The 14,582-nt window shown below is 32.3% G+C and overlaps 1 protein-coding gene across 27 annotated transcripts in view; it reads left to right on the top strand.

Moving 5' to 3' along the window:
- Positions 1-14,582, top strand: part of trol (terribly reduced optic lobes) — a 743,500-nt gene that overhangs the window by 428,264 nt on the left and 300,654 nt on the right. For 18 of the 27 annotated variants that reach the window (XM_085823887.1, XM_085823877.1, XM_085823911.1 and 15 more), the window contains 2 exons: positions 1,687-1,803; positions 9,440-9,556. The exons of 5 other annotated variants lie outside the window; for them this stretch is intronic. In XM_085823887.1, the coding sequence (XP_085680013.1) occupies positions 1,687-1,803; positions 9,440-9,556 (234 nt within the window). The remainder of the gene's footprint in view (positions 1-1,686; positions 1,804-9,439; positions 9,557-14,582) is intronic. 4 more of the 27 variants (XM_085823935.1, XM_085823889.1, XM_085823931.1 and 1 more) reach the window with 2 other exon arrangements.

Here is a 14,582-nt window from a genome sequence, read left to right as displayed (position 1 = left end):
TAATAACCTTGTAAACTTACTTTTCGACACTGTACATATTTTATTATAGTACAGTATAACATTATTTCATTTCTCAGGTGCCAACAGTTATTTTTATATTCTATAAAGAAAAAAAAAAATTATGCAAATAAAAAATAACAGATTTAGCTCGGTGTACTGTAATGCATGGCATATTTGTGTTCTTATCTGCAGCTGTATGCATGTCTTAAAATATCTTAAGCGGGTATTTTTTCACCAAATTCTCAGCAATAATGGGCATTTTTTTAAATTAGTGTGCTGAATTACTAATGGTAAAATCATTGTCTGTTAAAAGATTATAAAAAAAAAAAAAAAAAAACTTTCTTAATAACAATACATTTAATGTTTTAAAGCGGGATATCTGTCAAAGCACTTTCCTTTGTGTGAGGGTGCATAGCAAAATTTACACATATACTGTGTTACACTGCATATTTTTATGACAGAGCACACACAGTTGTCGCAAAGTACTTTTTGCTAGCTCCTGTGATAAGTTCTTCTAATGTATGTTGTCTCATGTCCTTGAAAAGTCTCCCTGGAATATCGTACTTTGTTGCTTTTTTCTAATACCAAATGTTGATGGTATATAGTGTTGATGAATGCTTGCAAGAGATAGATATTTTGCCCTATCAGCAAAATGAAACCAGTACATCTCTGTTCAGCTGGTGGTGAATAAGTTTCTTGCTGCTACAGATCAGTGAATATTCTGGAAAACTGTAACCAGATGCTTGAAGAAGAACTACACACCATTGATCTCTTGTGTGTGTTCTATTGTCCGAGAATACCATACCAAAATCTGTCTGCAACCGTGTCATGAGCATCATAGTTGCGGTAAACAGGGCCATGCTTGTGCAGTATTCTCAGGTGAAAGTAACTGCAGTCTGCCATATGTTTGTAGATGCCAACTGATCTGGTCTGAGAATGATACTGCCTATCATTCAAAAAATATCTAGGAAAGGAACCAATATCTGAGACGCACAATATGTGTTGGCATGATAATCAATGACGCATGCCCCTATATGTGCTTACAGCTGGGGCTATGACTGGCCAGCAATAGATTGATGCAGTTTTACTGCCTCATCTTTACCTTTTCCATAAAGCTTTTTGTAATAATTCTGATTTTTTAGTATAGCATATACACTATATGCTGTACACTGTCCGGAATGTTTTCTGTATTTATTCCTGAGAGGTTTAGAAATGCTTTCAAGATTGATGGATTGTCTACTGACAGCCATTCTTCTTTAAAACCAGAATTATCTGAATCTGGGTTTGAATGAGAACAGCTTGTAATTCTTTATCAGGAAAAAATCCTCGGATGTGGTATAATTTTATCACCTCTAAAATAATCATCGGTAAGCTCGTTCTTCTTTTTAGGAACTTATTGTATAAAATTCAAGTTTACTGTAAAGAAAAATCATTTTGTGATAAAAAATTCCACTGATAATTCATAGGAAACATTTTTCATCTCCCACAATTTAATAACAACTTGTACAAAATTAGTTTAGTTGTTTCCCACTTAAGATGTGTTAAGTCTCATAAATGTGCAAATGCATATAGTTTTGACTTTTTAAGTGTAATTATAAATATTTGCAACATTCATATCCTTTTCACTACATCTTGCTTTATATGAAGAGATGCCTAAAGGAATTTTGTCATTTAAACATATTTTAGAGCCTAAGGCTTGTGAGGCAGATGAGTTCAGATGTAATGATGGCCAGTGCATTGCCAGTAATCTGAGGTGTGATCGAAAGTATGATTGCAGGGATGGCACTGATGAGTTTACATGTGGTATGGCAATTTGCTGAACATTTTCAGTTATATTACTTTTTTTTTTTTTTTTTTTTGCATGTATGCTAATTATATATGTTTTATGCATATTTTAAGTTAATTTTGCTTATTTTGTATAATTTTGGCTATGAGTTCATATAATTTCAGGCCATTAAACTGCTAAATTTTATCTATAACATACATTTTAAAATATTAATTCTGAATCAAATAAACATGTGGACCATGAAAAACTTTTTTTTTTTGATAAATTTGATGACCAAATAAATTTGTGAGAGGAACCAGATTATAAAGTGTATCTAATTCATGTATGAAATTCTGCCCAATTGCAAAAATATTAACATATTTATTTAAAACAAAGTATTTTACATCATTGTATGCATTATAATATGTTTTCTTCACACCTAATTTTTGACTGGTAAATTAGATTTGCTTTTTTATCCTTAGGAGTGGGCATGGATAGTACATGGGATCTTTTGGCCCGTAGATGTTTAAATTTTTTTAAACATTTTTTCAAAAGCATTCCTCTTGAAGTGTCACTCAATTAATTGACTGGTAAATTATTTTTGACTGGTAAATTAGATTTGCTTTTTTATCCATAGGGGTGGGCATGGATAGCACATGGGATCTTTTGGCCCATAGATGTTTTAATTTTTTTAAACATTTTTTCAAAAGCATTCCTTTTGAAGTGTCACTCAATTAATTTAAGTAAAATATTTCAATTTAGTGTTCATATACTTAAAAATAGTTGCATTATTTGAACCTCTATGTACCTCATATGCCTACATATGTAATTTGTTTATACTACTTCAACTATAGAGTATTGCATAGGGAGGGGGGGGAAATTCACTGAAGGCTGTAAAATTTCTGTATTTCACTGTATAAGTGGAAAAATGCATGCACAACCATTGAAATAAAACTAGAAATAATGAGCCTATTAAAAAAAGCAAAACAATTGATGTCATGTATGTCAAAGATGTAATTTAAAAGTTTGTAAAAATTTAATTTGAGCAAAAGTTATGAGATAGCTCTTAGATAAAATTATATTGATCAGTGTAAAATACTGATATAAAATCTTAGCTGATGTTGTGATAAAATTTCTTTACTGGGTAAAAAGGTTTAGTCAGTTAAATTATTAATAGAAAATAATTTTTTTAGTTAAGAGGATTAGTTAAGTAAACATAATTTTATAAAAGAGTTATTACATATGTTATAAGGCATTTTCTGTCTTGTTTTTGTATGCCTCCGTGGTATAAATTGGAAGCATACTTGATGCATATTCGAGAGGTCCAGGATTCGAGTCCCAGCGAGGGCATTGCTAATTTTTCATGTCTCCTGCTTCAAAATAACCTAATGACTCTACAGTAGCACCCGAACTAAAAAGTGGTGATCGATAATTCGTCACCATCAGCATTTGATACTTTGGTCCCCTTATCCCCAGTTGCCCTTTAAAAGAGGGAGTATAGGCATTTTCTCTCTCATTTGCACCTGCCTTTGTGTTGTAATTTGAAGCATACTTGATGGGTATTCAAGAGGTCCAAGGTTTAAGTCTCAGCGAGGGCACTGCTAATTTTTCATGCCTCTTGCTTCAAAATAACCTAATGACTCTACAATCTAATTAAATTATTTGAGAAAAATAATTCTTTGTCAATTTCTATCGTATTTACGAGGGCCATCCAGGAAGTAGATTACGTTTCCGTCTGTGTCCGCTAGGGGCGGGGCTAGCGCGGCCATCTTGGGGTCAGAGCGTTGCGCAGCTCATTCTGCATCTAGCCGTGCTAGTGAGAGGTTCGTGCTGTGCTCCGTTCAGATACTGTGACGGTTTGAAATGTCTGCGTTAATTGAAAATCCTGCGAGCTGCGAGGTGCGCTCAGTAATAAGGTTTCTGACTGCAAAAAACTGTAAACCGATAGAAATCTATCGGCAGCTTCATGAAATGTATGGGGACAACATTATCACTGAAGGTGGAGTGCGTCAGTGGGTCATAAGATTTCAAAATGGCCGAACCAATGTTCACGACGAAGATCGAAGTGGGAGACCCAGCATAGTGACCGCCGAACTTCTCGAAAAAGTCGATGCTAAAGTCCGTGAAAATCGAAATTTCACAATAACGGAACTTTCTTTGAGTTTTCCACAAATTTCGCGAAGTTTGTTGCATGAAATCATCAGCGAAAAGCTTGGTTACCACAAGTTTTGTGCAAGATGGATTCCAAAAATCTTGACAGAGGACCACAAAAATCAGCGAATGGCTGCAGCGTTGAACTTTTTGGACGCTTACCATAAGGATGGTGACTCTTTACTCGATCGCATCGTTACTGGTGACGAAACATGGGTGAAACATGTGAACTGTGAAACGAAATTGCAATCAATGCAGTGGGGGCACACAAGTTCTCCCCAAAAACCCAAGAAATGCATGCAAACAATGTCGGCAAGGAAGATGATGGCGACTGTTTTTTGGGACAGAAAAGGTGTAATTTTGGTGGACTTCCTGGAAAGAGGCACTACAATAAACTCTCAAACGTATTGCCAAACTCTCCAAAAACTCAGAGAGCAATTCAAAACAAGCGCAGAGGAATGTTGAGCTCTAAGATCTTGTTGATTCACGACAACGCCCGGCCCCACACGGCAAATGTCACTCGTAAAGTTCTTGAATCTTTTAAGTGGGAGTTGTTTCCTCATCCGCTGTACAGTCCCGACCTGGCACCGAGCGACTTCCACCTATTCCCAGCAATGAAGAAGTGGCTGGCTATGCAGCGTTTTGATGACGACGCACAGCTGCAAGAAGAGGTAACGAAGTGGTTGAAGGCGCAGGCGGCCAAATTTTTCGACGAAGGAATTTCCAAGCTCGTACATCGCTACGATAAATGCCTTAATTTGTATGGTGACTATGTAGAAAAGTAGTATTTGAGTGTGGCTTTCATCTGTATATAATAAAATTTATTTCCTATACTTTGTTTATTTTTTTATTCCAAAACGTAATCTACTTTCTGGATAGCCCTCGTAATTGTCACTTGAAAGGTTGTTTGTGTAGAAAATTAGAAAATAAAAGGTGATCTGCATTAGCATAAATAAAAAATTATAATCTTTCCGTTTTAGTGGCTATGAGATACTTTTGTGACATTATCAATATTTTTATTTGCTGCATCTATCTAATACAAAATAGTTATCTATTTCAGTATCATAAAAAATAGTTAAATACTAAGTATTCTTCTAGCAAAATGAATCTAAATATAGCTGTATGCTGCAAAAGCAAGTGTTACTAAGGAAAAAGATGGTGCTGAATAGCAAAGAATGATTTTAAACAGTTACAAAGTATAAAAAGATGATGCGTGATATAGTGAAAGCTAAAATGTTTAGAAACAGATGGTCACAATTTTCTTTTAATTTGCTAACCAGATGGTCCCAGTATTCTTTTTAATTTGATAACATTTCTATTAAAATATCTGATTGATTTATTAATCTTAAAAAATCTTACTTTGAGAAGTAGATCCATCTTTTTTTTTTTTTTCCCTAAACTATGATTAAATTTGCAATCTATTTAATTTAATTATGTGTATATAAAACTTAATTATCATACCATTAGATATATAATTATTAGTATATTTTCTGCAAAAATATTAGGACTGAGGCATTTTGTTTAAGGAGCACTTTTGTAACAAAATCATAATTACCTCCATATCATAAAAATGAAAAATTGAAGTTAAGAAAAGATGCATTGGCTAAAGAGTAACAAGAAGGCCATTACATGTTTAACAAAGAAACAGATAAAGGGTCGCCTGTAGATTAGAACGATTCCAAGCGAGCCTGCATAAAAGGAGCAATTGTCCCCTATGTCAAGGCATCTGAGCAGTAGTTGAAAGTCAAATGAGGATGGCAAAGGCACACACCAAGATTACACATGCAAGACTGCTATGAAAATGAGCATCAAAAGCTGCGAACCAGAATGTAAAGAATTATGGGGAGGCTATTGGCAGTTCATGATTCTGCTGGTACTGTGATTTCAGAAAGCTGACTATAACTTTAAAAGTTAAGTGCTGAGGGCAAATTTAGGATTAAAGGAAAATTTCACTAGGCAGTGAATAAGAGGCAATTAAATTAAAAATTGAAAGATTAAATTAAATATATTAGATTTATATTTAAGAATTAATTAAAAATTTTAAGGTAAAGTTTACAAACAGCACAAAAGTTAAATTTAAAGTTAAAAGTTGAATTACAAGATACAGATAAGTATGTGGGCTGCATTTGTTTTGGGATGAAAAAGCAGGTGCCTAGGCAAAGGTTTGAAGTCCTACCAAGTGGTAGCATTGAGCCAAAAATAGTGGCAGATTGAGGCATTTGGCAAAAGTAGTAACCTTGCTGCAAATCAAAGTTGGTGGGGGAGGGGGGTGTTGCTCATCTTGCTCTTGTTAAGGTATGGTCCATTTCTGTGAAGCACACTTTAAAGTGTGACGCCTGCATCTGGCATTGCTGACAGTTGATTCTGAGGAAATGCAAATCACGTTTTAGCCCATGTTATACCCTCGAAGGTCTGAATCCTTAAAATGTTTGAACTAGTGTAATAGAACAACAACAACAAAAAAAAAAAAAAAAAAAAAAAAAAGTTATTTTTCCTTGAAAAGAAGAAAAAAGTGGATGTAAATTTATGAATAATGATAAAAGGTAGTGAAAGAAAAGCATGTTCATTCTCAGAATAATCATCCAGGTGTATAAATGTGTGCTCAGCAGCCAGTTTTACATGAATGAATTAGAAGTTTGATATTAGAAAAAACTCAGAAGTACAAATATTTCCATGTTGAATGCATGATCAGCATGCATTTTTATAATCATACTATATCTGTATGGCATTGTTAAATGAGATTATCAAGTAACTCTTGTGATTTATTATCCATTACTTTTGATGAGCATTTTTAATTTAAAAGAACTAAGTAAAAATGATTGCTCACTAGCAGTTAATCCTACCATCATTTCCCCAGTACATTCATTTGAATTTAAGTATAGTGACCAGGGCTGTGGAGTTGGAGTCGGAATCAGAGTCGGGCAGAATTTGGGCTAAAAGGAGTCGGAGCTGGAGTTGCTAAAAACAGGTTGACTCAGACTCCAGTTTTTGTTGGACAGTTTGAATTTGAAATGAAATTAAAATGAATTGAAAAAAATTAAGCTGAGTTATTATTTTTATTTACAAACTGTATACATTAATAAATAGTTATTTTCTATTTTATTGACATGTTCATAAATAAATATAAGGATGAATGTGATATTTGCCATTAGCAATTAAACTGATTCATTTAGTGACAAATCTCACTGGTAAATTTATGTAAGCAGCAATAGCAGCAAGAACTCCTAAAATTGATGCCATTCTTAGGAAGCGAGCAGGAAAAGGAGCAATTATTTTATCAAGCAATGTGATAAGGAAGTACATATTTGATGATAAAGAGCTTTTAAAATTGAGAACTTTTTTAGAAAAAGTAGATAATTCTAATGTTTCCCTAACAGAAACACTGTGGAATGATCTTGCAGAATTGGAAACTCTTCTTCCTACACCGTATATAGCCACAACAAAGCTGCAATCAGAAGAATTGACAGGAGGCGAGAATGGAAGAATGGGATGTTTGTTCTTTCTGAAATGGAGGGTTTATTGCAGAAGGAATCGTTTCTCCAATAAAGAAAAGAGAAACTAGTTTGCTAGAAAATGAGATTTTGCTGATTTCAATGTATGGAGATCCGAAACACCGAATTTTCTTGGATGACAAACAAATTAAAAAGGCAAAGAATAAATAAATGATAAAAAAAAACTCTGAACTTTCATTAAGAATGAAATTATTCTCAGAACAATTGGAGAATTCGAATCAAGACAGTCAAACTGCAGAAACTGCAGTTGAGTCTCTATCATCCAACTCTGACTCTTCTAGTGATGAATTAGATTTTAAGAAATATTTTTTGGATAATATTGAAAAGGCTAAGGCAAAACGAATGAAAATAAAGAACCAAGAGCCTCTAGATATAAAAATGAAAAAATACAAACAAGATTTCTACACGGCCTTCAAAGAAATAGAGAAATATGACTGCACTTGCAAGATACCTCTTTTAGAACTTATAAAAATCTATCCTGAAAAGTTGGAAGAAGTAGCCCTAACAGTAATAGGTCTTCCTCCTACTCAAATCAGTGTGGAAAGACCTTTTCAGCTCTGAAGTTTATCAAATCGTATTCTATGGCCCTCCAACAAAGATCTTGCTGAAGTTATACTGTTTCTTATAAATAACTAATGCCAGTTTTCCTATTTCATAATAAATGCTAATTGTTATAAATAATTTGCTATGCCATCAATTTTTTTCTGTAGCATCTATTACTTCTTTTGTATTAAAGAATAAGCTGTAATCCATGTATATATGTTTACACACACACACACAGACACATTTATATATATATATATATATATATATATATATATATATATGAGGGAGTCGGAGTCATTAAAATTCAAGAAGTCGAAGTTGGTCATTTTTCCTACCGACTCCACAACCTTGATAGCGACCATGCAAAGCAATTCATATATTGCATATCTTCACCCTATTTCCTATCTATAATTAGTGGTGCTTTACATGAATAATTATTAGTCTTCATTTAAAGAGATACATCCTCTAGTTAAATGAATTAAATTTAGTAGCTGTAATATTTTTTTCTAAATTTAAATTAGAAAAAACTCATGGTTAATAAAACAGCTGTGAATCATGTGTTATGCCTTGCAAATTGACATTATCATAACTACTACAAGCTCTTTAATGCAAGAAAAAAGATTGTCCTCTCATTTTGTAATGAAATTAGACTTTTTTATAGATACAGCTTTAAACTTTTTGCCTAATAAATGAATTCATTATTCAGTTAATATTGCCATGTTTTGTAGATTTAATTATTATTATTCATTTTATCGGCAGAATGGCTGCAGTAATTATAAATTAGAAAAGAATAACTCTGTCAGTTAATGCAGATTTTTTGTTCTCTGTATTAAGATGAATATGAACTAGTTTTTCATAGAATATGGAGCAGTTCTTTTTCCTTTGCATGTACAATGAGTAATTTTTCTATCTTTTTTTTGGTAATATTATCAGTTTATTTCATTTGTATTAGTAAGAGAAGGAATGTCTAGGGTAAGGGAAATGATTTCATGAATCAAACTGAAATACATAAAAGAATGACGAGTTTAAGGGAAATGCTTTCATGAATAAAAATAAAATGCATGATTTAGTAGTTACAATGATGCAAGACTCGCTGCCTGTTTATGCATTATATGTTATTGTATCAGCATAAAGATATTAATAGTTTTCCTTTAGTGTTTTTAAATCTTATGCATAGATTTTGCTTATTTAAATCAATACTAGTTGATTTAAGATGTTGAGGATTTTATTTTTTTAAAAAACTGTATTTAATGACATTTCTTAAAAACCATACAAAGGTAAATAATTAACAACTTTTTCAACTTTTTGTTCCAGATTTTTTAAATTTTTAGTTTTTGTTTATTTATGTTTATTTGCTGCAATGCCTACTATTTGTTTCTGTTATGACTTCTGTTAGCATAGCTAATGTAACAATTAGCATCCTAAGTTTAATGCTTATGTCACTGCATGTGCTTTGCCTCCCCAGAACCGAAAGCTTGTCAACCAGATGAATTCAGATGCCAGGATGGCCAGTGCATTGAAAGTAATCTGCGGTGCAATAGACAATATGATTGTAGAGATGGCAGTGATGAACGAGATTGTGGTAGGTTAATGCTGAGAAATTAGTTTCTTCTGTTTTCATGTAACTTTATTATCCTTTAGTTCAAAATATCAGTTTAATGCTTATTTTATTTTTATTTATATAATATTTTAAAATTTATTTTAAATCCATCATATAATTAATTAATGAGCTAAAGCTTTGGCTTGTTGGTTCTTTCATTTTAATTGCTTTTTTTAAACAGTTCTTTAGTTCTTTTAGAAAACAATAAAGCAATATCCTGCTATTTATAAATATTTTAATTGGTTTGTATAATAAAATAAACCTACAGATATTTTTGGAGCAAAATATAAAAATATGAACATTAAACATACATTCTTATTGTGGTTGTTTCATATACAAATAATTTTTTAGCAGTGCTTTTTTTATAATTAACTGTTATAGTACAAAGTCTGATATCAGGAATCTTTGGGACTTTGATGATTTCATATTTTAGGTCACAGGGTTCGTAGCGGTCCTTACAAGTGCTTATAAGTCCTTATATTTGAAAATAAAATATAAAGGCCCTTATAGGTGCTTACGTTTTCTTTAAAGCCCGTATTTGTTTCTTTTTAGTGCTTATTTTTTACTTTTAGTGCTTGTTTTTAATGAACGCGCATTTTTCCCCGTACCAAAGCCGAAACTAAATAAACAACTTTTCTTCCTTATATGGAACGTCAGATGGTGAATCATACTCCCGGAAATTGCTTTCCCCCCTTTTCTCTGCATTAACGTAACCTATGATGCCCGAGAGAGTATAGACAGGTGCACGTCGTTCTATTGGTCAAAGAATTGCGAAAACGGTAGAAAATTCCAGTGTGTCTTTACACAGATTAGCTTTCTAAGGAATAATTTTCGGAATGGCTTAAATAAAAGGAAAGTAATCGAATACTCAAAAAAAAATTTTTTTTCCAATACATTATACAGTTTGGAGGTTGGGAGGTTCTCCCCTTTCTCCGCAAAATCTTTAATATTGAAACAGCGGTCTTTTTTTTTTTTTTTGTCAATGTCCAATCTGGATTGAATAGGACTAAAAGTTTTTGTGGTCTACCTAGCCTAAGCCAAGATTGATTCTATTCTGGAAATTTAACGCAGTCTGTTGAAAATTAGAATCGGAAACACCCCGGATCAGTAAGTCTCTTTCTGTTCCTTTATTTAGTTCTTTATTCTTCGAATACGGGCAGCTGTTGATTCTGATTGCGTAATATCACATGTGGAAGAATTACGCCGCACGTATTGCGCAATAACGTTTGCGGTATTTTGCGGAGATAATTAATTTTGATGTTTAGTCCGAGATTTGTTTATGAACACTTAAAAGAGTCTTACTGTGCTTTCTAAGCAGAATATTTCTCAGTTCCGTTGGTCTATTTTTATATGATGCACATATCGAAATGTCAAAATCATTTATTTAGCCGAGAAATCTAAAGAACGGCTACAATCTCCCACACTCCTCTTTTTCCAGTTACTATTCAGAATACTCAGCAATTTCCAAGTATGCGGATTAGTTAAGCTTTTACTGTTAAATGATGACTGCATGAAGCAATTTCCCGTCTTCTGATTTCAGAAATGTGGATCTTTTTTACTTAATTTACTTTGCTTGTAATATATGTTAAGAGAAAACTGTTATGCAATGAATATTTATAAAATGTTCAGAATTTTGATTTAAGTTAAATTATTTAAACATTAATATGAGTGGGAAAATAAATTGTATTTATTATTAAGTGCCAAACAAATACAATTAATATGGCTTCTTATTATTTATTTTCTATATTTTGAATTTAAATTTCAGTGCTCATTCTCTTAATAAATATTGCATTGCTCATATTTTAAATTACAAGTCTAATTTTTCTTTTAAGGTTATGCAGTTGTATATAATGTAATTAGAGAGGTGCTTATTTTTTCCTTAAAATATGCTTGAAAAGTGCTTATAGGTGCTTATTTTTTTTTAACTAAACTGTGGCTACGAACCCTGCGTCATGAGTTTAAATTTAATAAGATGAGGTATGGAAATTATAAAATCAGAAATATGAAATAGTTATTATTTCTGAAATAATGAAGCATTTTTATGACCTTAATCAACAATTACAAACAAAAAGCACAGTGCTTATTAATTTATTTTATTAAACATTTCTTTCAGTATAACTAGTTTAAACTTTTTTTCTTGGCTAATGCTCTATCTTTAATTTTTAAACAAAAGTTCTTGTTCTGTTGTTTAAATCTTGAAAATGCCTTGTCTTAATATCTTGTCAGTCAAAAACATTGTTCTCAACAACCTCTTTATCACTTTCTTCTCTATCAGTAGCTGTATTATCTGGATTTAAAATGCATTTCTCATTAACTTTCTAATTCAGTTTAGTTTATTACTTTTTCCAGGCTATTTTTATTACAGCTAGCTTATCAAGTTTAAGTTTTGGATTTAAAATCAAGCTACAGATTTCACTTTAGCATGGTTTTAAATCCAAAATTTAACTTGATACGCTAGCTGTAAAAAAAAATAGCCTGGAAAAAGTAATAAACTAAACTGAATTAGAAAGTTAATGAGAAATGCAATTTGATATATTGACTTTGGAATCTAATTTTCTCCCTTTCCTGCTGCTATATCAGCAAAAGAAAACAAATATGAGCAACATCTCACCCCAAATAAATATGCCATGGTGCTTTACTGCTGTCTCAACCCACAGCCACTCGAGGGCTAAAAGTGTGGACCTAGTCATTATCTACACAGTATTAATCAGTATATCGTCACTGGCCAGGGTGTGATTCCTAGCTATCAGGTGTTTAAAAGTGACATATAGGAATCTCTGTTAGTCCAGAGGAAAATCAAGTTCCTGAATATTTGAATAAGTAAAAAGGTAAGGGGAAATATTCATAATTCCCCCACGTTTCCCAGTTACCCTCAACTTTGGATATTAGGCCATTCTGGATATTTGATGTCCAAATTTCAATATTTTGATGTATATGTAATAGATTCTTGACTTTTCTATCTGAACACATATCTCTGGTAGTAGGAAAACATGGATAATCCAAATTAGAAATTCATTCCTTAGAACTGTAATTAATGCAAAAATACACGTAGAATTGGAGATTTTAGTGAGTGAGATATAGCATAATGCTTTAACAGAATTCATTGGAAGTTAAAAAAGCAATTGCATAAATTTTAGTCCTTCCCTGAAAATGTCTGTGATAGTTTGTTGTTGTTGTTGTTGTTGTTGTTGTGGGGGGGTATCATCTGCATTCTTTCCAGCAGTTTGGCAGGCACATGCAGTAGGTTCAAAATGCTATTTGATTTTGAACCATATTTACTCATTTATATAAGTGCCTCTCAACCTTTATTGCCCTAGCTCAGTATATGGTAGAGTATCATTCCCCACCCATACATCTCCATTTATATTTATTTATTTAATTATTTTTTTAAGGAATGTATTAGAACTAAAAGTTGAAAGTTTATTTTACTGTGCTAAAGGGGTACACATAAATTTAAAGTTCATTATATTTGATAAATTTGCTTAATTTTTATGCTGTGAGCTTTTTGCTTTTCCTGTGTTAAAAAAAACTTGTAAAAAACTGGTATTAGAATGGGTGATCAATGTGTATTATTAGAATCACTCTATATCCGTACGATATTGTTAAATGAGCTTATAAAGTAATTTTTGTGGTTTATTAGCCACTCCTTTTAAAGGACATGTTTTATTCAAAAGAGCTAAGTAGAAATGATTGATAGCTAGCAGTTCATCTTCCCATCGTATCCCAAGTATATTCATTTGAATTTAAATGCAGTGACCATTCAGAGCAGTCTATATATTGAGTATCTTCATATTAGTACTGTCTATACTTAATGATGCTCTGCATGTGTGATTATTATAGTGCATATGAAGAGATACATACTCTGTCTTACAGAATTAAATTCATGACCAGTAATATTTACATCTAAATTTTAATTGCCAAAAAAATTGTGTTAAATAAAACAATTATGTATTTTGTGTTGTAGATCTCAAACAGGTATTATCTTAACAAGTTTCTTTAACAGGGTTCCTAGCGGTCCTTACAAGTGCTTATAAGTCCTTATATTTGAAAATAAAATATAAAGGCCCTTATAGGTACTTCCTTTTTCTTTAAAGCCCTTATTTTTTTGTTTTTAGTGCTTTTTTTTTTTTTTTAATGAACGCGCTATTTTTCCCCGTACCAAAGCCGAAACTAAATAAACAACTTTTCTTTCTAATATGGAATGTCAGATGGTGAGTCATACTCCCGGAAATAGCTTTCCCCCCTTTCTCTGCATTAACATAACCTTTGGTGTGCACGAAGAGTAGACAGGTGCCGTCGTTCTATTGGTCAAAGAATTGCGAAAGCAGTAGAAAATTCCGCTACATTTGGCATTCTTTTCCTCCCACCCAAATACTACACACGTTTGAATTTCTATCAAGATATTAAAAATTTGCATTCTCGTTCTGCTTGGTCAGTTCATATTCGTGTTTATTATGATCGTAATGCTTATATTATGAGCATATGTATGAATGTTTATAATAACATAGTTGCAGTAACTGCTGAAGTATAGTAAACTTTCAAAAATGGTTGTGTTTTAACACAGATTTAGCTTTCTAAGGAATAATATTCGGAATGGCTTAAATAAAGGGAAAGTAATCGAATAGTCAAAATAATTTCATTTTTTTGGACAATACATTGTACAGTACGAAGGTTAGGAGGTCTTCCCTTTCTCCGCAAAATCTTGAATATTGAAACTGTTGCAGTTCGCTGCAAAACAAGCAACAGACCTCCCCCCCCTTTTTTTTTTTCAGTTGTTAATTCCGATTGCGTAATATCAGGTAGGGAAGAATTACGGCGCACGTATTGCGCAATAACGTTTGCGATATTTTGCAGAGATAATTAATTTTGATGTTCAGTCCGAGATTTGTTTATGAACACTTAAAAGAGTTTTACTGTGCTTGCTAAGCAGAATATTTTTTAGTTCCGTTGCTTTATTTTATATGATGCACATATTGAATTGCCAAAAGCATTTATTTAGTGGAAAAAT

The sequence above is a fragment of the Stegodyphus dumicola genome, chromosome 1 (genome assembly GCF_044657685.1).
Source record: "Stegodyphus dumicola isolate Sdum_Otavi_A_Nest chromosome 1, ASM4465768v1".
In the NCBI taxonomy this organism is placed as follows: Eukaryota; Metazoa; Arthropoda; class Arachnida; order Araneae; family Eresidae; genus Stegodyphus; species Stegodyphus dumicola.
This window is presented reverse-complemented; position numbering and strand designations above follow the sequence as displayed.